This window comes from Hyla sarda, chromosome 4, assembly GCF_029499605.1.
Source record: "Hyla sarda isolate aHylSar1 chromosome 4, aHylSar1.hap1, whole genome shotgun sequence".
NCBI lineage: Eukaryota > Metazoa > Chordata > Amphibia > Anura > Hylidae > Hyla > Hyla sarda.
Genome location: NC_079192.1, coordinates 287,739,205 through 287,766,426, shown reverse-complemented (window position 1 = coordinate 287,766,426; position 27,222 = coordinate 287,739,205). Strand labels below are relative to the sequence as shown.

The following is a 27,222-nucleotide window of genomic DNA, read 5'->3' as shown; positions in this document are numbered from 1 at the left end:
GTTATGACTATTAGCCCCATTCACTGCTTAGGAATATTGAACCTTATGTACAACTCTATTTTAGTGACATCAGATAATGCCTACTTCTGTCCCTATATTGCAACAATACACATATGGAGACCGTGCTACACACTTTTCTACTTGGTCTTGTACTGCCACTTTGTTCCTATGGTTATTGTTCAGGTTTATGTTACTTGGATAAAATATATTATATATATATATATATATATATATATATACACATAGCACTGATCTGTGTATTCACACAGCATATCTAAATTGTTTCTCACTTCAAATTAGATATAAAGCACTGATGAATGGTGAGAAATTTAAAACTTCACTTTTATTGTATTCCCATAAAAAGTACTAGTGAACCTCTTGAAAAAATAATAAATATTTTGTGCAAAAATATTCGTCCGCCACCTTATTGCTGGAAGATAAAGTTCATATATAAAAAACGTCAATCCTTTCTTTCATAGGTACAGATGTATACACCCCAAAAACGCACTATTGTTGTAAATCTCTGTACATATCAGTTTTGGTGATTGAGCAAATATTTCCATATACAAATCAACCTGCTGCTTGCTGTGTGCATATTGGTTATCTCATCCAAGCAATGTCACTTTGGTAATTGTCCACGTTTGTAGTTATACAGCAGTCACATAACCACATGTAGTGTTGCAGTTATTGAACCTCACAGATAATATTGTAATCCATGTGCCCCATACCAGGTATATATCTCCATGCCCTGCTGGACATTATAACATGCTAGTTGTCCATATCTCCAATAGTCCACACATATTAAAGATTCAGTCAGTGTGCTAGCATCCCTATGTGAGGCAAATGTTCATACAGGTGTGTTGTGCAGTGGTATGAAATTGAAAAAAAAACTGTGATCCCGAACTTGCTTCAGCGTCACTGGATTATATAGCAGTCCTCGCCATGGTTCAGATCACCTCTGGTAACTCGTTTGGGTATCCTGGATGAAGTCATGCATTCGGATGCTTGACCATTTGGATTTATGTCGTGATGCATGTGTAAAAAGTTTGATTTCAGAAAATTTAATTTCTAGTTTCTAAAGATTCTTTCGGCTGTCAGTTTCATATTGCTGATACAGCTCTGATTACGGCCACCATCAGAGCTGTATCGGAAATATGCAAATGACAGTCAAAAGCTGTATTACTTTGATTCCTGATGAAATCTACAGCAGGAAACGCATTGAATCAAATTTTCTGAAATCAAACTTTTTACACATGCATCACGACATAAATCCTATATGGCCAAGCATCCGAATGCATGACTTCATCCAGGATACCCAAATGAGTTACCGGAGGTGATCTGAACCACGGCGAGGACTGCTGTATAATCCAGGGACGCCGACGCTGAAGCAAGTTCGTGATCACAGGTTATATTATTTCATACTGCTGTACAACACACCTGTATGAACAGTTACCTCACATAGGGATGCTAGCACACTGATTGAATCTTTAATGTGTGTGGACTATTGGAGATATGGACAACTAGCATGTTATAATGTCCAGCATGGAGATATATACCTGGTATGGGGCACATGGATTACAATATTATCTGTGAGGTTCAATAACTGCAACACTACATGTGTATGTGACTGCTGTATAACTACAAACGTGGACAATTACCAAAGTGACATTGCTTGGATGAGATAATCAATATGCACACAGCAAGCAGCGGGTTGATTTGTATATGGAAATATTTACTCAATCACCAAAACTGATGTGTACAGAGATTTACAACAACAGTGCGTCTTTGGGGTGTATACATCTGTACCTATGAAAGAAAGGATTGCCGTTTGTTATGTATGAACTTTATCTTTCAGCAATAAGGTGGCGGCCAAATATTTTTGCCAAAATATTTATTATTTTTTCAAGAGGTTCCCTAGTACTTTTTATGGGAATACAATAAAAGTGAAGTTTAAAATTTCTCACAATTCATCAGTGATATATATATACCGTATATATATATAAGCCGTAACACTCTATATGACTATTTTGGGCATATTTATATGCACTAATGTATCTAATGTTCCTTTTGTTTTTATTGTTAAAATGATGAAACTCTTCAATAAAAAAAACTAAACATGGAAAAAAAAAGAGATTTTTGCAAAGAGCAGCTGTTTAGGAGCGACCCGTCTGCTTTACTTAAGAGACAAGAGCCTGAAAATAGTTTTTCGTAGGAAAGCATTGTAGAAACTTATACTATTTAGGGGGGTTGCTCTAGCACTTCTCAGAGGTGCATTCTGGTCTAAAGCATTTGACTGTGAAGCAAGAGGCACCATCTTTGCAGATAGCCCACATTTTTGGGCCTTGTGGTGGGGGGCATAATGGAAGCAGACTTTAGAGCGGTCCCAAACAGTGGAAAGGGGTTTGGGAGCTGGGGAGCCCTGATAGGAGTGGGGAGGGATGCAGGAACAAGAGGCTGAAGATAAAAAGGTGATGATCAGATGATTGTCGGATGTCACAGCAGGTATTCTAGCAAAAGGAAAGGCAGTATAATGGGGTCTACAGTGGAAAAGCAGGTAAAGCAGGCGGTATAGACACAGAACTCTCCCCTTTACAAGGCATTTTTGTTTTTTTAAGGGGTTATTCAAGGACATAAACACAGAGATATTTCCTTCAAAAACAGCACCACCCCTGTTCTAAGGTTGTGTGTGGTATTACAACTTGGTTCCATTCACCTCAAAAGGAACGGAGTTGAAATACCACACACAATCTAAGGGCTGTGGTGTTTCTATTCCAGGATAACTCCTTTAAGTACCATATTGCAATATTCTGTTTTAAACAGCCACAGAGTGAAATTTTTCTATTATTACAAATAAAATCACATAAGCTATGAATTGAAAGAGACTGCAGGTGACATGCCATACAATTGAGAATACTGAAGTATCTTTTGTTATAATCATGTCTGCAAGTAAACACTGCAACAAAATCCACAACCACATACATTCACATTATCTTGTGATCTCTGCCATACCTTAAAAGTGTTATTATGCCACAAAAAACATATCCCCTATAGTATAGGGAATAAATGTTTAACCCCGAGTGGACGGACTCCCCCTGGGATCTTAAAGGAGAACTGTAGTGCAATATAACTTATCCCCTATCCTTTGGATAGGGGATAAGTTGTAGATGGTGGGGGGTCCAACCGCTGGGGCCCCCTGCAATCTCCTGTACGGGGCCACAGCAGTCTGCTAGAAGGGAACATTCCGTCCCCGCATTACGTGGCGGCTGACAGGTCCCCTCCATGTATCCCATAGAGATACAGGAGGTGGTGTGTCTGCTGCAGCTTCCTTCTGGGGAAGACAAAGCACTTCCTGCAGACTGCCACTGCCCCGTACAGGAGATTGTGGGAGGCCCCAGAGGTCGGACCCCTGCAATCTGTAACTTATCCCCTATCCAAAGGATAGGGGCTAAGTTATATTGCACTGCAGATCCTGAACCCCCCACCCCCAACCCCAGGGATCATTAATACCCAGACCTCTGATGAAGCTCTGATGACTGAAACATGTGTCAGGTGGGCTATGTGTCTAAGCTTTCAATAAGCTTGTGTTGCCGGTCTATTTTCATCATTCTGTTGTTTGGACTGCAGCTAAAAATGGTGATATGATGTTAAAGTACATTGTCTATGGGCTGCGAGGCCAAGTGATAGCTTTGTTATATCAATATATTTGCTACCAGTGACTTGGGACACTGGAGTTTTAAATTTTTTGCTATACCAGTACTGTTTCTAAAACACAAATAAAAGTTCTATTTTAGGGTGGGGATATAAAGAAAGGGTATTAATGATTCCTGATTAGGGATCTTGTGCTAGTATTGACATCCCTGTACACTCGGCATTGGACTACAAGCATATAAGTAGCTGCTAAGGACAGTGATTTGCTGCAGCATCCCAGAAAACCCTTTTTAAGTGTCTGCTGGACATATCCTGAGGTCCAAAGTGTCCGACTGAGCTCAGAATAACTCATCTGACTTTTGCTTGACTGACATGGTGAAATCTGGCCTATATGCCAAAATGCAGTGAACTGCTGGATGTACATTGTGAATTTCCTGCTGTGGACACTGAATTCATTCTGAGAATGTGCCTATCCTCATCTAACTAGATTTGCAAAGGTTGGTGAATAACATAGGAAGAGTTATTCATATCAGTCATATGCTTGGTTAGTCAGAACTGTGCTACAGTGTGATGGCATTGGTTAACAGTGGTCAATCCAATCGGATGACCCACAAACCATTTTTCTAAATGTTTATATATAAAAAAAAGGAAAATAATGAAAAGAAATACTAACAGGAAATAGTAAAAGAATACTGGACATTAGAAAAGAGGAAATATTCACATATTCAGAGATAAAGATACTATAATGCACCAGCTAAGTGTAGAAAGCGTCTTTCTAATAAACTTTACAGACTAGCGAATCCTCTTATGGCATACTGCCAGCACCAATGTTTTTAAATAATGGGACAATGTATTACAGAACTGTACCATTTATTTTACACACAAATATGACAGTTCTCTCGGTTTACAAAGGCTAACAAAAATATGGAATGTTATAGTATCGTTTTGCATAAAATTAAGTACGTGTTGTACTTTCCCAGGGTTTCTTCCACCAGTCTAACGTGTTGACTGAATGGGGTTATTCTTTTGTTTCATTTTTTTGTTATAATTTTACCACAGTCAGATCAATCCTCACCCATTCAGTCTGTGAAACAAATGATGCACTTAATTTATATTCAGAAGGCCCACAATGCTACTCACACAGGGACATTTATTGAGGTGCAAGTTTGTTTTCATGAATGGCTGAGCTCATTATTATTGTAGTTAAAAGGTGGCCACAAGCTAGGTGGCCGGTCAGTTTAGTTCATCAAATGTGTCCTTCAGAAAAAAAAGAATTTCACTTAGGAGGAAACATTCATCTGCAGTACACTCTGTGTCATGTACAATCATTCCCAGCAGTCACGACTCTCCATTCTGCACTTTAGCTGTTGGTGATTGCATGAAGTCCTTAAATGGGACCAGAGCTTCTTTCAGAGCTGAACACACTTCAGAGGATGAACATGTGATGCATTCCACTAATGTCGGGTAAAGGGAAATCACCTGGGCCCAGGTGTTATCATCCACTGCAACAAAGAATAAGAATGACATAAGACAACGCAAGCCATGTCTACATGCTTACTAGAGATGAGCGAACTTACAGTAAATTCGATTCGTCACGAACTTCTCGGCTCGGCAGTTGATGACTTTTCCTACATAAATTAGTTCAGCTTTCCGGTGCTCCGGTGGGCTGGAAAAGGTGGATACGGTCCTAGGAGACTCTTTCCTAGGAATGTATCCACCTTTTCCAGCCCACCGGAGCACCTGAAGGCTGAACTAATTTACGCAGGAAAAGTCATCAACTGCCGAACCGAGAAGTTCGTGACGAATCGAATTTACTGTAAGTTCGCTCATCTCTAATGCTTACCATACAGGGTACTGGGAAATGTTCCATTTTACTGTGAACTTGAATAAACAAATATATTAATTATCATATAAACCTAAGGTTACAATGAAGATCTTTCTCTCTAGAGTACCAGGCTTAAAGGTGTACTCCGGTGGAAAACTTTTTTTTTTTCTAAATGAACTGTTGCCAGAAAGTTAAACAGATTTGTAAATTACTTCTATAAAAAAATCTTTACCTTTCCAGTACTTTTTAGCAGCTGTATGCTACAGAGGAAATTCTTTACTTTTTGAATTTCTTTTTTGTGTTGTCCACAGTGTCTCTGCTGATAACTCTGTCCGTGTCAGGAACTGTGCAGAGTAGCATAGGTTTGCTATGGGGATTTTCTCCTGCTCTGGACAGTTCCTGATACGGGCATCAGGTGTCAGCAGAGAGCACTGTGGACAACACAAAAAAAAATAAAAAAAATAAAGATTTTCCTCTGTAAAAAACAGCTGCTAAAAAGTACTGAAAGGATTAAGATTTTTTAATAGAAGTCATTTACAAATCTGTTTAACTTTCTGGCACCAGTTCATAAAAAAAAAAAAAAAAAAAAAGTTTTCCACCGGAGTACCCCTTTAACCCATACATTTGCTGGACATTCTATTAATCTCAATGGGCACCATAAAATGCCCTTTTCCCTTGTGATGGCTCTGGAGGGGAATGGTGTATTTGCTCTCAGGTTCCTATGCAGAATACATAGAATATGATATGCAGGGTGTGACTTTTCATCAACTTATTTTTTATTTTTTTTTATATCAGAGACAACCCTTTCCAGTAGATTTTTTTCCAGGTCATTGCAGGAGAAATGTAGAATTACATTGCAGCCATGAATGGCCATCTATGTAAAACAAGAATGGCTTGTGTTAGCCATGATGGGAGCTGCTTTTATGGACAAAGAATGTCATTTATTTTTAGGTTTGTATACAGAAAGATATACTTAAAACTATTCTGTTGAGTAATGAAGGGGGTAAGGGACGATAGGGAAGAGAAAAATAAGCTAAATAATTAAAGAAAACTATTTAAAGTAGAAAACAAACAAAATGTTCTTTGATATCCACCTATTCAATGTTATTCAACAAAGTAATCTGCAGTGTTAAATACAGTAGGTATATGCGTAACAGAAATAGAAGAAAAAATTAACAGGAAAGAAGGAAGAAGTGAACAAACTGACTGCACAAATTCTTTAGCACCACCATAATGGTTTAATGAAAATTTTAATGTCATTTAATGGTTTAATGTCATTTTAAAGCAAAAAATGTTACCAGGCTACTCTGCTGTCGGTTTTCTCCTTTCTCTTACATTTCCAGTAAATAAAACTCTCAATACGCCTAAAAATAAAATCCTACAGCATCTAAATATAGTCATTGTATGAGCTCTGAAAGGCTCCAGGATCCAATCAACATCAAAATGTTATAAAAAAAAAAAAACATGAAACTCATTTCACATTTACCAATAAAGTAAATACGGTGAAAATGAGTTTACACGTACATTTTATGAAACTGAATAGTAATCAATAGTCTGAAGTGTAGGTGTATTTTTATTTATTTGTGTGTGGCATCCTGATGGCTTTCCTGGTTGGTAACCACCTGAATAGGTGATGCCACTTAATTTTTTATGTATTATAGATTCTAAATTACCATAAAAAAATGTGCAATGTGGATTTCCTATTGAAACCAACGGGAACTAGTTTGTGGGTAACTTTTACACAGGTTTCAGCATGGTTAAAGTTTCATTGTGTGAACATACAGATCTTCTTCTGGAAACCAAAATGACACTTCTTTTGCTTCCATGTGGTGACTGGGGTCTATGAATGGGGAGCTCAGCACTCATCAATGTCCAAACGCCCCTTAGAGAAAGAATTCAATTCTGGCCGTGCACATGTGTTGCACTTCATACATTTGGGTCACAAATTTCCTGTTCTCAGGATTAGTAGGGGTCTTAAGGGTTAGACTGCAGACTACTTGGGCAGAATACCACTTTATACCACTCACTTCACTTCACATACACTTTATTTTAAAAAGTCATCATAGAAGCAGTGCGCCCCAAGCTGAGATAAGTTCTTTCATCAGTTTCTGCGCATTTGTAATGGATCTTTTTTCATTTCAGACTTTATATCTGCCCATAATTTCTCTATTGGATTGACTTCAATACCATGATCCTAATGAACTTTATGATCCTTGTGACATGGGGCACCATCATGCCTGAAGATAAAGTCCCCTGTCTCTGTAAATCCCTTCTTCTGTTTCCAGTCATGCGGCTGAGGGATCAGACGTTGTTCTACGTCAGACTTGTAAAGTCTGCTTCATATTATCCTGCATAATGTAGAGCCTGCCTGTCCTGAATATGCTCATGACACTCTTGATTCAGAGTTGATGATGCAGTCGTTCCTTATTTTTTCTCCATGTTGTCATCTGACATATTGTACTTGTTGCTCAGAACATTGGATGATGCTCTTGAAACCTGGACATTACGCATACTCTAAATAAGTAACCAAAAATGCAGAAATATGTATTTTTTATCATAACCAAACCAAAGGCCTTTAATTGTTTAGTCACTTGCTGCTTCCTCAAAAGTCTGTGGGCTTTAAAGGGGTACTCTTAGACATCTTATCCCCTATACAAAAGGATAGAGGATGAGATGTCTGATTGCGGGGGTCCCCCACGATCAGACATCTTATCCCCTAACTACTTCCTTGCGTTAATCAACCAGGGATTCAGACATTAACCCCTTTACTGCCCTATACCACCATAGATGCACATACTAACCTTCTGTGTGCTAAAAGCAGATGCAGCTTAACACTATTGCTGTTATGTTCCTTATCGTGCTGCATTATTATTTATTTGATGTTGTTTTGTGTTGCTTGGCTTAGAGAGAAGAGTGTCCAGGTCCTAAACTACACCACTCACTTGCTATATTGCCCTAGAGAGAAAATGCCTGCAATGCAGTGGAAAGTTATAAATGGGTCGTGTTCAGTGGCCTTGTGAAGTTTCCTGGAAGGACAGAGGACTCAAACTGAATTTAGGCAACAAGGCCTAAAGGCTTTAGCTATGCTCCTGCATCTGGTAAAATCTGGTCTAATATTGTATGTACAAGAAAAAAATAATGTAAAAACCTTAGGTGATTTTGATATTTACAATTTATCTTCTGAACTTGCTGGATGCATGTGAGTCTCTCCATTTTCTTCTATCCTCATGGCAGTGTAGGAGTTAAATACATCAGCAAAATCCCAGGAATCCATAAAAGCATATATCTTTAATTAGTCACCACTTGCTGGCTACTGGAACCCTGCCTAAAGTTGCTTCCCTGCCCTGCATGAGTGTATAAATGGTTAACTGTTCATTGTGCAACACTTATTTCGCCTATTTGAAACTATTGCATCACTGTTCTCTGCACTATAAGTGATCCGCTCTTACCAATTGTTTTAAACATCCTCAGAAAGTTACAGACAATAAAACTTAAAATGTGGGCATTTACAGAAGATACTACGTTAAAGGACATCTGCAACAAAATACAACTTGTCTCCTATCCACAGGATAGGTGATGAGTATTTGATCGTGCGCGGGGGAGGGAGTGTTCCGACCGCTGGGACCCCCCACGATCTCCTGTGCAGGAGGCGTGTTGGCCGACAGACACGCTTCCTCCATGTAGTTCTATGGGAGCATCGGGGAGGCAGCGTTTGTGCCTCCCCACCTCTTCCATAGAACTGTATGGGGAGGGGGCGGGTAGGGGCGTACCGTCGACGCTACGCGCATTAGCCGCTCACATAGAGCGGCAATGTGTGGGCCCCATGTGGGAGATAGCGATGGGTCCCAGCGGTCGGACCCCCTGCGATCAGACACTTATCCCTTATCCTGTGGATAGGGGAAACGTTGTCTTTTGCTGCCGATGTCCTTTAATTAATAGACATGAAGCATAGGGGACGGTATGCACAGACATTATAAGTCAACTAATCTGCACATTACATGAGGACTTGCACAGGTATTATGTCAGCCATTGTGACTAAACAGCAGAACCATTGCTTTCCTGTCTGTCCTAGTTCGGAAGTCACCCAAAATCCATTTGGTTTGAGGGGGGGGGGGGGGGGGTCTTAGTACTGTTTTAGTTACTGTTTTCTGGTTGTACTTGTTGAACTGATGCTCCATACTACAATTCCTAAAATGCATTGCTTTACCTCAGCTCTTCACACCTTGCCTGCTCCCCGCCTACAGCACTCCTGCCAGTTTCCTACCCTAAGCTGTGGCAGAGCATCATTATTTTACCCATTTTACCATAAATGTCCCAATAAAGATATTTATATGTACGTGTGTATATGACAGGGAGATGGTGATGTAGGGTGTAGGTGCTGATCAGAGGTGGTGGCATAATTCAGGGTACAAGGCTAGAGCTCAGAGACCAGATTGAGCCAAGCCTCCTGAGACAGCAAAATATATGTTGTCTGGGGAAAGAGGGAGGAGCTGGGGGGCTGGAGACAATACCACAGTGAAAACAAAAGAACTACACAACTTCCCATCATAGGTCATCACGCAAAAACATACTGAAGCCAGTACCATTTGTGATAACACTATATTAGTAAATTATATATCTTGGGGTGATAATCTTGTTTAGATACAATTTTCTGAATTTGGAATACTCCCTCAAGTTCTAGTCAAGTGACCAGCATCCCAGGTTCCACTATTGCAAATGGGATGAACCTTTCATACTAAATGTCCAGAGTTCTGTGTACTTAGTGCATATTTGACCACAAATGTCAGCAGGTAGCATGACTGGAATTTTAGGTATGTTTTCGCTCCTCTTCCCATCCTCTAGATAGAACAGTCAGTAGTTTTGAGGGGTCAAACACTCTGAAAGATTCATTTTAAAAGCTTATAATGCACAATCCTGCTCTAGAACTCATGTCTTAACTCGTACTGAATCTGCTGGAAAAGACATGTCCTTCGTGCCTTATAATGTGGGCCTGTAGTGGGTAACTGGATTCCATAAAAATACTGAGTCATATAGTTCCAACATATTATATACTGAAAAACTGAGCCACACACAAATAAAATTAAAAAAAAAACAAACAAACAGTGGCTTTGCTTTTTGAATACCTTCACATTACTTTATGAAAATACATGCGCTGCGGAATCTGTAGGCACTATATAAATTAGGGATCGACCGATTATCGGTATGGCCGATATTATCGGCCGATAATCACGATTTTGGGCATTATCGGTATCGGCAATTACCTTGCCGATAATGCCCCGCCCCCCGCACCGCCCCCACCACACCACGACCGCCCCCCCCGATCCGCCGCCCCGCACAATGACCGCCCCCCCCCCCGTAGAGCTGGGCGGTATACCGGTATGGATTTTTGCCCATACCGCTATACCGGTCGGGCCCCTCCCCCACCCTCCGAGTCAATAAAAAAAATAATAATAATTAAACTTACCCGTAATGGGGGTGGTCCGGGCCATCCATCCTGTAGTGTCCGGCAGCATTCCGGGTGGAGGGTGAACTGGTCCGGGCTGTCCTTCTTCTCCGGGGGTCCTCTTCTCCACTCCGGGCAGGCTCCGGCCTAGTACGCTGCATAGACGCTGCTGCGCCGTGACGTCAGGTGCGTCGCTGCGCACGGTCGTCACTGCGCAGCGGCGTCTATGCAGCGTACTAGGCCAGAGCCTGCCCGGAGTGGAGAAGATGACCGCCGGAGAAGAAGGACAGCCCGGACCGGTTCACCCTCCACCCGGAATGCCGCCGGACACTACAGGAAGTATGGATGGATGTCCCGGACCACCCGGACAGGTAGGGGGAGAGAAGCGGGTGGTGGTGGCGGCGGCCTATGGCACCGCAAAAGCCACCGCTGTGCATTGATTTAAAGCGCCCGCTTTAAATCAATGTTCTGCAGCGGTGTCAAGGGGGGATAAATAGCCGATAACTTATACCGGAATATCGGTATAAGTTATCGGCTATCGGCCCTAACCTCCACCGATTATCGGTATCGGCCCTAAAAAAACGATATCGGTCGATCCCTAATATAAATAAATAAATAAATAAATGAAAAACTATTCAGTTAGTTAGGGAATTCTGTATAGTAAACATGTTAAAAAAGATGTTTTCACAGCACATTAAACTCCAAAAGTATCAAATGAAAAGAAGATAGCGGAGCACTCACCAGGTCAGTAAAAGGCTTCTTTATTGATCATGTTGATCAGTCGGGATACATGCAGGGGAGGATGGAATGGATGCTGGGGTACAGGGAACGGCGCTGGACCGTTTACGTGCCGGAGCGCTTTGTCAGGCCGGTGCTTAGCACCGGCCTGATGAAGCGCTCCTACGCGTAAATGGTCCGTCGCCGTTCCCTGTACCCCCCGCGTCCATTCCATCCTCCCCTGAATGTATCCCGACTGATCAACATGATCAATAAAGAAGCCTTTTACTGACCTGGTGAGTGCTCCGCTATCTTCTTTTCATTTGATGTCATTAGCTGTATATGCTTGGCGTGGTAGCACTGAAGAGGTTGAAGTTACTGGTTTCCAGGGACTGTGTGGATTGGGTGTCCAGCCATTTGAGTTCTATGCAATGTAAGGAAAGGGGCTGAGATCTATCTTCTATGTGTATGTAAATTCCAAAAGTAGTTTATTTCTATTTTTTAAGTTGTAAGTAAAACCAAATAGTGCTGAATTCTCGTAAATAGTGGGAGTCTGTAACTTGTGTGGCACTGAATACCAATACTTAAGTGGGGGGTAAGAAAAATAGCATGTTATAAGTCATGCACTATGGTGACCCTGTCATCTATCTCCGAGGGAAAGGCTTGATGAATACTTTGCCTGAGGATGTATGAGTCAACAACCTTGAAGGTCACACAACCTCAATACTGCTTCATCCAATCCTTCCACTTAATTCAAGCGTCTTCATTCCTAGTCCATTTATTTTACTTTTCATGGTTTTTATTTTAATAAGCTGATCCACAAGAAGATAACTATATTTCATAACAGAGAAAATAGGTTGTTTAGATTAATTCAGATGGCTGCTGGAATGATTGAAAAGAATTACTATTATATCCCGAAGTTATATGCTGTCAAAATTACACATTACCAGGATGCAATGCAATTTAAAAGAGTTTTTCAGCTTCAGTGTACAAATCCCCCTACCTCATAACATCCCGTCAGGTAAATCCAGACGAAGACTATTTACACAGTATCTTACTGGGATGTCGGCCAAATTCCAAAAGAAACCTAACATAGCTACTCTTTGGCCTCCAATTTCTATTTCTCCTCTATATATACGGTATACATGGAACTTTATCCAAGAACAAACTAATACAGCAACTGCTGCTCAACTTCATATGGATAAAAATTAGCTTTTTGTACAAAAGAAAGTGAACAGGTGGAGAACTGGTGGGAGAAGAACATTATATGGATTTTCAAGGCACATACAAGAGGAAAGAGCAGGGTGGCACCACCCGTAATCGGTAGTCAGAATAACCCAAAAAAATATATAGTAATAATTACTCCGTATGTGGGCTTGGAGTGGCGGGGATATTAGGGGCGCACATAAGACAGGAAAAAAAGCATTCCAAAAATAGAAAACATGAAAAGAGAAGGCCAGAGGAAGTGGGATACCGTGAAATGGGCCTGTCACCATCACCCCACGCAGCTCTCGCGTTTTTCATTTCCCCTTTCAGCCGCCGGCCAGCCAGTTTTAAAATGAATTAATAAAGTCTTTGTTTTATAGACGAGTGCCATAGACCTCTTTTCATGTTTTCTATTATATGTATTTTTCTGTATAGACAGGTGGAAGTTAGGCTCTTTTTACACTGTGTTTTGTGCAGTTATTACTGCCTCATATACTTTCATTTTACTGGATGCCTCTGTATATAATACAACATTTATAACTAGAGATGAGCGAAGTTACAGTAATTCGATTCGTCACGAACTTCTCGAATCAGCGGGTGCTGACTTTAGTCTGCACAAATGAGTTCAGCTTTCAGGTGCTCCGGTGGGCTGGAGACTCTCTCCTAGGACTGTATACACCTTTTCCAGCCCACCAGAACACCTGAAAGCTGAACTCATTTATGCAGGCTAAAGTCAGCCCCCACGCCGAGTCGAGAAGTTCGTGACGAATCGAATCTCTGTAACTTTGCTCATTTCTATTTATAACGATTGCACAATGTTGGTTAGAAATAAGTGGTCGCTAGGGGCCTGACCACTGCCTCCCTCACAATCCTAAAAACAACGCCATTAGTCCCCCATCTGAATGGACTAGCACTCATGTGTGTACATTATAGCTCCAAAATAATATAATATATAGTCATGAATGTGGATTTTCAGCCCGCCGTTTTTGTTATGATAATTAGTTAAACTAAAGACTATAATAATAATTTAAAAATATTGGAACATTTAAACAGTGCTACTTACCATTTTCAGGGTGAGTTTTCTTAAGTGAGTCTATTAGAGTGCTTACAGCTTTTAAGACAAATATGATCTCTGTTACACGCTGCCTGAAAGATGTAAATATAAACCTCTATTAGTTAAAATGAACTCTCCAGAATGTATTACAGTGCATGTACTGTGTGATAGAAATTCAGATATTTATATATATGTAAATTGTTGGAGCTTGTACTGTTCATAGCCAACTTTTTTCTGAGGGAACTTAAGCATTTATTTTTACAGAAAATCCCCAAATAAGTAGATGCCTAATTACCTTTTCTTCTAAGTAATCTTGTAAGTGTATGAATCTCTAACTATAGAAAAGTATTTATATTCATAGTCAGCTTTAGATGCCAACACATATAGAAATCCTCTAATTGTATATGTATAAATATAAATTAAAGACTATGAACACTTTTGCACAGCATAAATACTTCCTTTAAATTTATTATAGTGCAATAAACATTGGGGGAGGTTTATCAAAACCTGTCTAGAGGAAGTAGCTGAGTTGCCCATAGCAAACAATCAGATTGCTTCTTTCATTTTTGAAAAATATATTTGATAAATGAAAGAAGCAATCTGATTGGTTGCTATGTGCAACTCAGCAACTTTTTCTCTGGACGGGTTTTGACAAATCTCCCCATTGTATCTACAGGAATTTAAAGGAGTAGTCCAGTGGTGAACCCAGTGGTGAACAACTTATCCCCTATCCTAAGGTATAGAGCGAAAGCAAGCAAGAGAGGCTGTAGAAGAGAAACAAAGCAATTTTTATTAAAAGGGTAGTCCAGTGGTGAAAAACGTATCCCCTATCCTAAGGATAGGGGATAAGTTTGAGATCGCGGGGGGTCCGACCGCTGGGGCCCCTGCGATCTCCTGTACGGAGCCCCGACAGCCCGCGGGAAGGGGGCGTGTTGACCTCCGCACGAAGCGGCAGCCGACACGCCCCCTCAATACAACTCTATGGCAGAGCCGAAGCACTGCCTTCAGCAATCTCCGGCTCTGCACTAGAGATGTATTGAGGGGGCGTGTCGGCGCACGGCTTCGTGCGGAGGTCGACACCCGCTATCTGGCTCGAGAGCCAGGCCCCCGTACAGAGAGATCGCAGGGGGCCCCAGCGGTCGGACCCCCCGCGATCTCAAACTTATCCCCTATCCTTAGGATAGGGGATACGTTTTTCACCACTGGACTACCCCTTTAATAAAAATTGCTTTGTTTCTCTTCTACAGCCTCTCTATACCTGCACTCAGCCTAAATGATTCCTCTCCTGCAGACTGTTTTGTATCTGCTTTACTTTCTATCGACAGCCTGTGTGGGCTGTCCTCCTAGGATTCTCTCCTCACTATCCACAATCTGGGCTGGGGTTTAATTCCCTCCTTGGCCCTGCTGCCATCTCCAAAACTGAGAGAGCAGAAAGGCTGACTGGTTATCAGTGTTCATAGCCCTTAAATGTATGTATTTATTGAAACATCCAAGGTTAAAATGTTACATTGTTATATCTACTGCAGGATCTCAAGAGGCATTGCCTGACTTCTCTGTTAAAAGGGTATTTTAATGATTTAAACGTATCACTGTATGCGTGCTGCCATCCCATACATTTGGAGGACATTTGTCCTTCTTTTTCGACCAGAGATCAGATTAGTTACAGGGAATAACTTTTGATCATTCACCACTCTCTCAGGACCTGCATTTACTATAACACAGGATGAGTTCCTTTTAACCACATTAGCCTCACAAAGCCTTCTGCTATCTAGCAGTTGATCATCATTCTGTCTACATATCACTCTATAGTTTAATCCTGTACTACGCAAAGGGTTTGTCCTGGATCAGTAAACCATGGCTTTCTCCCATAAATAGCATCACACCTGTCCTCAGGTTGTGTGTAGTACTGCATCTCAGTTTTACAAACATCAATGGATCTGACCAATAATACCAGTTACTGCCCATGGGCAAGTGTGATGCTGTTGCTTAAAGAAAGCTGCTGCGCTTTACTAATTCAGGACAACTACTTTAACTTACATACAAATGTTGGTTTTCCCACAAAAAAAAAATTCTCATCTGTACACAGGGTAGTTAATAAACATGTGATCACTGGGGGTATGATTGAACTTTCAGAGATCTCAAGAACGACAATCCCAGATTGCCCTTTGAGAATAAAGAGACAGTGCGCTTGTGTGACCACTGTTCCATTCTCTGTTATGGGACTGGTGGACTTCCCGCTCGGTATTCAGTCACAAGACTGACAACCAAATGATGCATTGGTCACACAAGTGCACTACTGCTCCATTCACAAGAGGCACTTAAGGACTTTTGTTCTCCTGATTGCCATGGGTCTAACTGTTGTTCCCCCAGCTATCACACATTTATCACCTATTCTGTGGATAGGTTATAAATAACTGTAGAGGACTAGCCCCTGTAAACAAGAAATTATGCATTTACAAAATATATTATACATGTAGTTTATTGTTCGTTTATGTTCCTGAGTTTACTAATTTAAAGGGGTACCCCGCTGCTCAACTGTTCCAAAAACTGGAGCCGGGAGCTCATGATGTCATAGCCCGGCCCCTCATGACATCACGCCCTGCCCCCTCAATGCAAGTCTATGGGAGGGGGTGTGACGACTGTCACGCCCCCTCCCATAGACTTGCATTGAGGGGGCGGGGCTATGACGTCACGAGCTCCCGGCGCCGGCTACAGCGTTTGGAACAGTTTGTTCCAAACGCTGAGCAGCGGAGTACCCCTTTAATGACTGCCAAAAGAATAGATAGATAGATAACCTCAATTAGACCCCACAAGATGTAATACACTAACCAAACCAGCAGTCTACCTTTGGTATAAGGTCTACTTCGCAGGACTATTGTTTAATGAAGGCAAAGTTCAGTGTAGTAACCGTATGCAAGGTCTCTATGGGCTCCACTCTCCAAACCATTCCGGCACAGACAATATATTAGCTTTAGAAGTTTCTCATTGTTAGACTCTAATTAGGTATTAGCTCACTGGTCTGAAGGCTAGAAAACTTTTTTGTGGATGGTGTTATTGTCTTTCAATGTTTGCACAAGGGAATACATCAAAATGAACATCTCTGCTGCATAATTTATCTCCAGGATACGTCTTGAGTACCCATAGTAGAAATGCATATTAAAACCCATACATACCTTGGCAGAGGACATTTCCCGCTCAGCCTTTCATCATCTATGTAGCGATAAAGGACATCTTGGGATCTCTTCAATAGCACAGAAAGTGCCATTCTGGAAATATATCCTTCCTGTGGTGTTGTTACTTTATTGCTAAATGAGAATTGAAGCAATGTCTCAAAGCACACTTTTGAAAACTCTTCTCGCATCCTAATGTCTATTTCAGCTTCTGCAAGACAGGCACAAAGGATTTAGTGGCAGTCACAAACTAAAACCAACTCACGACCTACAATTATAAACAAAAATCAATTACTTTTGCACTACAGGCTGAGAGTACTAGAAAGGAATAGCAATGGGGTTATCACACTGTGAAAAGAATTCAGACAACCCAGCCCTTGGAAAAACAAACAGAATGTGGTTGAAAATCAAACATTCTTCCTGATTAACATTTCTAAACATGTTTGCTACAAGGTATCGAGAAAATACGCTATTTCATTCCCTGTATTGAGAAGCATCAAACAGGGTTATTATAATAGGAAAGGACAATTGGAGGAGGGAATAATTAATTGTTAGGCACAGTTATATACAAATTCCTCCAAACTGGGAAAAGCAGTACAGAGCAGCGGCCAGAATTAAATAAAGGATGATGAAGAGCGGGTGCTTGATTCCCTTTGCAAATAGGTTCATATCACACTGTTGTAATAAAGAAGAAAAGTAAAAGTCATTAACCACTTATTGAAGTCTTAAAAATGATGTCTGGTGGCAAGAAATGTATCCCCTATCCACAGGATGGGGGATAAATGTCTGATTGAGGGGTCTGACCGCTCGGACCCCCTGCGATCTTCTGTATGGGGTCCCGGTTCTGGTAAAGAGAGTTTCATACTCAGCACGTCAGCTATTTGAAACACGCCACCTCTGCTTATCTCTATGGGAGAAGTGGAGACATGCAAACGCTGTGTCTCCACCTCTCCTTTAGCGATGAATGAAGGGGGAGAGTTTCCACCAGCTGATGTGCTGGGTGTGAAACGCATTTCCTTGAGTAGAGCCAGGTCCCAGTAGGGGAGATCGCGGGGGGTCCCGGCAGTCAGAACCCCCGCAATCGGACATTTATCCCCTATCCTGCGGATAGGTTATACATTTCTTACCGCTGGACATCTTCTTAAATCTTAACTTTCTTCTTAATTCTAAACACTGTGGGTAGGCATAGTTTGTCTAGGGCGCTCAGAGCCAAAAGCAGCTGGCAGAGCGGTTAGATGAAGTAAGTCATCATGCACATAACTGCTGTGGTTACCTCTGAGCGCCCTAAACTCATCTAACTTTGCCTCCCCACAGCATTTTGGATCACAATGGAAACCAAGAAGACTTCAATAAGCGGTTAGTGACTCTTCCTTTTCTTCTTTATTACTACATACAGGGATATGTCACAGCTATAAGGAAATGGAACAAATAACATAAGGAATACAGGCATAATTTATTGGTAAATTTAGAGAAATGTAGTTCAGTAACAGCTGAACAAAAAGCAGCAATTTCAATAACCTGTATCCTATCGATAGCAAGGCATTTGGCCTGGTATGTCTAGTATTTCCCACTAAGGTTTATGTATTCTCTTGAAGACTTGAAGTGATATTTCTGTGACATACATGTATAAAGTACGCATAGGAAAAAGTCATCAAAGGTGGGGGATGCCCACTGGACCCCTCAATTGATTAATAGAATGAGGGTCTCTTGTTCATAGCTATGGACATGATGATTCAATGTATTATAGTCTTGCTTTGTACTTTTATGGTTCATCATCATCTTATTTATTAAAATCGTATCCATGTTTCTCTTCTACCACCTGCCTGTTTTTAAATAGAGTGCTGGCTGCTGTCTTATTTCTTATTCACTCGCAAATCTGTCAGAAAAAGCCTGACAGGCTCAGTCTTCGGCCTTTATCTGTCCTCTCCTGAAATTTATTATAAGATGATTTATGACAAGATCAAATTTCTGTTTAGAAAAAAATATTTTTGTACTAAAACAGGTACAAAGAAAGAATAAAAAATGGTTTCAAAAAGTGTCATAACCAATAAAGCTCTAAGGAGAATGCACATGGCACACTTCAAAAAGCCTATGCTGGTGTTCTTCTTGTATTGCTTAGTTCCAGGGAAACAATAATTAAACTGAAGCCAGTGCTGTGGCCCCCAAAGAATATGTCATAAATGATTATCACTAAATTACCCATTGAAATGGGTAGCCTTATGAAGACAATCCCGGTCTATACAGTATATTCTGTTAACGCATATGGACCCCTTCCTACAAGCCAGAGTGGAGAGTTGCTGTGTAAGCGCAACTCCACTTGAAAAAAACTGTGCACAGAGCCCTGCTTGTCTTCACTGTCGAGAGCCCTGCTTGTCTTCAGTGTACAGAGACCTGCTTGTCCTCAGTGTACAGAGACCTGCTTGTCCTCAGTGTACAGAGCCCCGCTTGTCCTCAGTGTACAGAGCCCCGCTTGTCCTCAGTGCACAGAGCCCCGCTTGTCCTCAGTGCACAGAGCCCCGCTTGTCCTCAGTGCACAGAGCCCCGCTTGTCCTCAGTGCACAGAGCCCCGCTTGTCCTCAGTGCACAGAGCCCCGCTTGTCCTCAGTGCACAGAGCCCCGCTTGTCCTCAGTGCACAGAGCCCCGCTTGTCCTCAGTGCACAGAGCCCCGCTTGTCCTCAGTGCACAGAGCCCCGCTTGTCCTCAGTGCACAGAGCCCCGCTTGTCCTCAGTGCACAGAGCCCCGCTTGTCCTCAGTGCACAGAGCCCCGCTTGTCCTCAGTGCACAGAGCCCCGCTTGTCCTCAGTGCACAGAGCCCCGCTTGTCCTCAGTGCACAGAGCCCCGCTTGTCCTCAGTATACAGAGCCCTGCTTGTTCTCAGTATACAGAGCCCTGCTTGTCCTCAGTATACAGAGCCCTGCTTGTCCTCAGTGTACAGAGCCCTGCTTGTCCTCAGTGTACAGAGCCCTGCTTGTCCTCAGTATACAGAGCCCTGCTTGTCCTCAGTGTACAGAGCCCTGCTCTTCCTCACTGCACAGAGCCCTGCTTGTCCACCCACACTTCTTGTATTTGGACTCCTCACAGAGACACACAGTCAACAGCTGCAGTGACAAAAACAAACATTTTATAACCAATGTATATCACAAATATACATATAATGGTATTATCTACATCATATGAAAAGTTTTTGTTGTCAGGTACACTTTAATAAAAGTAGATATTATTCCGTGATATTTGATGGGAAAAAGAAAAAGGGAGTGAGGAAAAACACGTCAAGAAGAATCTTTGCGTGGAATAGTAGTTTCTCATATGACCAAATTGATATATTAAAGGTTGCAATTTTAACCTTTATTATTACCCTTGTTCTGTTTTTACTGGACAGGTCGTCCTTAGTCACTTTAGATTTGGACATTTTTCCATCTTTAGTCATATGTTCCTCTTACATGTACAGAACAATGTTGTATGTGATCCCTGTTTCTGGGCTGAGACATTTTTCTAACTCTTTAATGAGGAACAAACTATAAGTCTGTAATAAGACAATTCACTCCTTTGTGCTCCCTGACTGGAATAACATAAAAAATAAATAAAATAATATGGGTCATGTTTATCTTCTCCTCAGGGCAGATAAAACCTCTCTTGTTCTACAGTGATAAAAGTAAGCTTATTATATTTCAAGCAATTAAAGGAGTAAGAGATAGATATTAAAAATCCTACTGCAATATTCCCATTATCTACTTTAATATCTGGAAAAAATGTTTATACTTATTTAAAGTAGTTATACTAGAGTCTAGCTTTTTGCTTGTGTGATAGTACATTTCAAGATTTAATGTTAAACATATTTAGGAAATGTTGGTGATTTTCTTTTTCATTTTATTATCTAGATTAATAAAAGAGGATCTATGGCCAACCCCCTTAAAAAAGAAATTATATGGTCTTAAATTTTACGGTGTTAATAGCTTAGGGTGCCCTTATTACACAACTTTTTACAGGTTCTTCATACACCCTTACGTTCCCGAGATATGTTGGTTAATAGTTTGACTGACAATTAAGGGAATGAGTCAGACGGGCGTGAACTTCATTTTAATAATGTGAGTGACGGTCAGGTGATGGGCGGGATTATACAGTCAGGGGATGCCTATTACACACTCTCTGACTGTATAATCCCGCCATTCACCTGATATTTACTCCCATTATTAAAATTAGGTTCAAACCCATTAGACTGATTCCTGAATTGTCAGACAAAATATAAATCCACATATCTCAAGAATGGAAGAGCATGTCATTTCTTACATACTGTTGTCAATTTTGTCATCATGGGGGACTGAATGCAGATTGATTGTGGGGAGGGACTTATTTTTTTACCTTAGCTCAAAAAACTAATGTGAAAAGGGTGAAAGGGTCTGAAAAATGTCTGAATGCATTGTATCTCTATATACTGCTGATTATAGCTTAGGCAAGATGGCTGCCTGCATAATGTACTACAGTAAAATTAGAAAACTTTAAACAAAAAATTTAAAAACAAACAAACATGTTTCAGTGTCCAGAAAAATCTAGGCAATTCATTCACATTAAGTTAGCTACTTCTGACTTTATGGATTGGCGATATTCCCAGAAGCTTTGCTTCCAGAGCAGAACACAGTGCCTCAGAAATAGACTGGAATGGACAATGTTCTGATGATTTACTCTTCACATACACCATTGTGTCTGAACTAAAGACATTTTCTTAAGAGTAAAAAAAAAAAAAAAAAAAAAAAGCATGAAAGTAATGACGAAAGTTTTTCAATCAAGTTTTAGCCACTTTGGGCACCAGATTTTGAGATTTTTTCCTCTTTGTATACTGGTTCCTGTCTCTTGGTTCCGCTCTTGTGAAAACGAATAGTTGTCTGACTCATTGATGCAGTGCATACCTCTATATTCCCATCCACACTATCTAAGACTGTTTCCAATGCCATTTGTGCCGAAAACCATACCGCAGTCACTCTAGCAGTGTGGCATAGCCCAGTGCACACTACATCTTCTCCCATCCACCACTGCCTATTCTTTCTGCAAAAGGCTGTTGGTAGTATGCATGCACCAAAGTATATGCCCCAGAAAAGCACAGAGAGAATGACATCAGGAGAGGAAAAGCTTTCAAGAGGACAAACTGAAAAGCTAAATCCCCCTGGTTAGCAGAGCGACAATGCTATAACATAGAAGAGAGGGGGGTGGGATTCACACAGATTTTCACTATATCGTGAATTTTGAAAATAGAAACTACTGAACAAAAGGTATGTAATAGACTGTATAGCTTCAAATGATAAGGCATACCCTTTCAATCAAATATACTATTACCAGTTTGAAAGTTTTAATTATTGCTTCCCCATATAAACAATTGTGGGAAGTGGTAATCTGATACTTCCCTTCAAAGATTGTGTTGATGCCATCAAGCCATAACCGTCACCCCTGTGGCATTAACAGTCTGGTGACATCAAGGTCGGCCTGCCTAAAAGGCAAGTGTACCCCTTTTTATTTTTTTACATCTAAAAATATGTGCTATTATAAAACATAATGGTAAAAAATGACTCCACTCTATTGGTTACATGGAAGATCTTTTTTAGGTACATTTATAGATCTGCAGAGACAGTACAGCAGGTTTTTGTGCGTTTCAGCACTGGAAATAATGAGAGATTATTTCTTGAGAAACCTCATGTATTAGAGCCTCCAGAAAAACCCAGGAGATGCATACAGAGCCTTATCTATGTGTATCATGTGCCTTATATAATGAGGCATAAATCTAATGAGCAGAGATACCAGCTCCCCTTCTTCACATCACTGGTCTCATGCCGGGGTGACAGAAAGGGGAGAGGGAAGCAGGGACCAAGCAGACATGCTTTCAGAGCCTGTGACATGAGGTCATAGCTTACAAGGTAAACAGCACAGTTGATATTGAAGATCTCTACATTGTGGTTAATAGCATTATATTAGAAAGTTGCTTTATTATACTTTTTGACACCATACACAGGGTGTTTCTTTCATACATTCCTTTTAAATAAAGACACTGAAATGCTAAATTGTGTTATATGTTTACTCTAATTTTCCAAGTATCATCTTTCAAACCATCAAAGACCTTTCAAAGTGATAAACATACAATAGAATAGAACCTTTGGAAGTGGGCGGCTTCTTTTTCTCACAGTTGTAAAAGATACAAGCATATGGAATGAAACTGTTACAGAAAGATTGTGGAGTTAATGTACACATCTACATGAAAAGCAGATACAATGCCCTATTAAACAGTTGTTGCAATTCCTACAAATACAGCTCTGGATTCATCACAGAAGCACAAAGGAAGTGAAAGCAGAAGATGATTTTGTATAATTATGGCTTAACTAACATCATGCTGAACATTCATCTGGAGGTATGGAAAATGAGCTCTGGGAGACTATTTTATCTCACTGAATGGAATGCAGGAATGGAAGGTTTCTCTGGAAACATATGTGAATTCTCACAGTTCAGACAGTTTATACCGCTGCACACACAGATACATAACTCACAATAAGCACATAACACAAACATCCTCTTTGCCGTCTTGTCTGGTAAGTGGAGCTGCACGAACACAGAATGAAATTCCAAATCAAACAATAGCCTAACCCCTGTTACTAATCTCATGTCCATTTCCATGGCTTGTTCTGGGATATTTACATGTGTCAGTAGAGTGGAAAGACCATGTATATTTTATGTAAATGATGTTAAACCAGGTGCTGCATGTCCCCATTTTATATAATCCAGGTGCATCTACAGATTTGTAAGTAAAATAACTATACAGAAAAACATGTTTAAATGTGAGAAGCCTGAGGGGAAAAAAACCATAAGATGTAACTCCAGTCTTATAGTGTCATAAAGACACAAAACTGTGGCTAGCAATATAGAAAATGGAGCCATGTGTCGTATAAAATACATAAAGAAATTCCATTTCCTTATCCTGCCCCAAATTACAATTAAAGGGGTACTCCACTTGAAAACATTTATTTTTTAATCAACTGGTGCCAAAAATTAAACAGATTTGTAAATTACTTCTATTTAAAAATATTTACCCTTACAGTACTTATAAGCTGCTTTATACTAAAGAGGAAGTTCTTTCCTTTTTGAACTTCCTTTCTGTCTGACCACAAGTGCTCTCTGCTGACAACTCTGTCCATTTTAGGAAATGTCCAGTGTAGGAGTAAATCCCCATAGCAAACCTATCCTGCTCCGGACAGTTCCTGACATAGATAGAGGTGTCAGCAGAGAGCACTGTGGTCAGACAAAAAGGAAGTTAAAAAAAGAGAAGAACTTCCTCTGTAGTATACAGCAGCTGATAACTACTGGACGGGTTAAGATTTTTAAATAGAAGTAATTTACAAATCTGTTTAACTTTCTAACATCAGTTGATTAAAAAAAAAATGTTTTCCAGCAGAGTACCACTTTAAAACTAAGCTTCAGAATTCCTCCATGTGTCTCAGTCCATTACGCCCTCCGTCTTCCCACTACATTATCATTCCTGTCTCTAACTGTAAGATAAGGAGACCTCCCCCGCAAACTTGATTTGAGGAACTAAAAGTAAAAAAAAAAAGAGTAAGATGTTTTATCCAGGTCTTTATTACGGATCAAGATAATGGCTGATCATTAAAGGGGTACTCCACTGGAATTTTTTATTTTATTTTAATCAACTGGTGCCAGAAAGTTAACCAGATTTGTAAATCACTTCTATTAAAAAATCTTAATCCTTCCAGTACTTCTCAGCAGCTGTTATGATACACAGGAAGTTTTTTGTTTTTTTAATTTCCTTTGTGCCTGACCACAGTGCTCTCTGCTGACACATCTGTCCATTTTAGGAACTGTCCAGAGTAGGAGCAAATCCCCATTGAAAACCTCTCCTGCTCTGGACAGTTCCTCAAATGGACAGATGTGTTAGCAGAGAGCACTGTGGCCAGACAGAAAGGAAATTCAAAAAGAAAAGAACTTCCTGTGGATTATAACAGCAGCTGATAAGTACTGGAGGGATTAAGATTGTTTTATAGAAGTAATTAACAAAACTGGTTGACTATCTGGCAGTTGATAAAAAAAAAAATCAACTCCCGACACCCACGCTGATCAGCTGACTGAAGAGGACTTGGAGCTAACCTCTGTTTATATCTGCAAACAACATACTGTATATAGCAAGTTATTAACCCCCACAGCCCATTTTGGCCTTTTTTTTTATCAACTGGTGCCAGAAAGTTAGAGATTTGTAAATGACTTTTCTTAAAAATGTTTTATTCTTCCAGTACTTATTAGTGACTGTATATTACAGAGAAAGTTCTCGTGTTTTTGGATTTCTTTATTTATTTATTTTTTGTCCACAGTGCTCTCTTCTGACACCTCTGTCTGTATCAGGAACTGTCCAGAGCAGCATAGGTTTGCTATGGGAATTTGCTCCTGTTCTGGACAGTTCCTGACATGGACAGAGGTGTCAGCAGAGAGCACCGTGGACAGGGAAAAAAAAAAAAAACAAGAAATCCAAAAAGAAAATAACTTTTTCTGTAGTATATAGCAGCCAATAAGTACTAGAAGGATAAAGATTTTTTAATTTACAAATCTGTTTAACTTTCTGGCATCAGTTGATTAAAAACAAAATGTTTTCCACCAGAGTACTCCTTTAAATGGGCACTGTCACCAACTTTATTTTTTGATATGTTGTAGTACTTATGTACTACAACATCTCTCTAATATACTTTTATTATTTTTTCTTTCATTTAAAAGGTTTAATTTACATTTAAAAACCGGCCACTAGGGGTCACTCTCCTAGTGGCCGGCTGCAGCCTGGCGTGACGTCACGCCTGAAAAAGGACTGATTTTGGAGTGGCAATCAGTCCTTTTTCAGTTAGGCTGCACTTGCTCCCTGCCTGTCAAACAGATAGGTGGGAGCGAGCGCATTGGCTCCCCGGCCACTGGCTGGGAGGCCACTCCTCCCGCACATCGCCACCGCCGCCTCTGTCCCTGCATGCCCGCTGCCAGACTCTGCAGTAACTGAAAGTGTAATGAGGGAACGGGGTATGCGGGGCGGGGGGGGGGGGAGGGGAGGAGGAGGTAACGGGCTAGCGCCGTAGCGGGGGGACGGGGGAACGGCTAGTGCCGCTTGTAACTAACTAATAGTTTATCTACACAGGGTGCCTCCAGCTGTTTCAATACTACAACTCCCAGCATGCCCTGACAGCCAATAGATGTCAGGGCAAGCTGGGAGTTGTAGTGGTGAAACAGCTGGAGGCACCCTGTGTAGATGAACTAAGGGCGGAAGTCCCCCCCAGCAGGCATCAGTGATGTGGTGCCTGCTGGGGAAGTCTGCCTGGTAGTGAGCACACTGCCAGGCAGACAAAAAGCATTTTTAATATAGTAAAAATAAAAATTAAAAGCAGGGAGGGGGTTAGGGATAGATGTGCAATAGGCAGGGACAGAAAAAAAAAAATAGGATGGTGGGAGCAACCCTTTAAGGACACAGACAATTTTATTTTTGCGTTTTAGTTTTTTCCATCTCTCCTTCTAAAATCCAGGCTAGTTTTTTATTAATTTTGCAATTGATGTGACCAAAAAGCAGAAATTTTGACTTTTTTTTAATGTTTACGCCGTTCACTGTAGGGGATTATTAACATTATATTTTTACAGTCTGGACATTTACGCACGCAGTGATACTAAATATGTTTATTATTTATAATTTTTTACGCTTTTTTAAATTAAAATGGTGAAAAGGAATAGTGAATTAAAACTTTATTGGGGAGGGGCTTTTTCAAATTTTTTTTTGCTTTTTTAAAAGCTTTTTTTTAACATTTATTTTACACTTTTTTAGTCCCCATAGGCATAGCATTGATCAGTATTATCAGTGATCTTCTGATCTCGTCTGCTGGAAGGCAGATCAGAGCAGAAGACCCCGGGAGACGGACAGAGGCAGGTGAGGGGACCTCCGTTTCCCATCTTGGCTGATCTGATCCCTGCAGCAGTGCCTCAGGCGATCAGATCAGCCATATTAAGTGCCGCACTGTTGCAGATGCCATGATCTGTATTGATCACGGTATCTGAAGGGTTAATGGCAGACATCAGGGCGATCGCTTATTTCCGCCATTACCGGTGGGTCCGCGGTTGCTGACAGCCGTCAAGAACCGCCGTGCATA

At 40.8% G+C, this 27,222-nt stretch overlaps 1 protein-coding gene across 2 annotated transcripts in view; it reads right to left on the bottom strand.

The window, feature by feature from the left end:
• Window positions 1-4,493: 4,493 nt before the first annotated feature.
• The window catches only part of MON2 (MON2 homolog, regulator of endosome-to-Golgi trafficking), a 122,550-nt gene continuing 99,821 nt past the window's right edge, over window positions 4,494-27,222 (bottom strand). The window contains exons 33-35 of one of the 2 annotated variants that reach the window (XM_056574463.1): window positions 17,067-17,274; window positions 13,903-13,985; window positions 4,494-5,150 (exon numbers count right to left, since the gene is read on the bottom strand). In XM_056574463.1, coding sequence (XP_056430438.1) covers window positions 4,987-5,150; window positions 13,903-13,985; window positions 17,067-17,274 — 455 coding nt within the window. In that variant the 3' untranslated portion in view covers window positions 4,494-4,986. The remainder of the gene's footprint in view (window positions 5,151-13,902; window positions 13,986-17,066; window positions 17,275-27,222) is intronic. The other variant, XM_056574464.1, reaches the window with a different exon arrangement.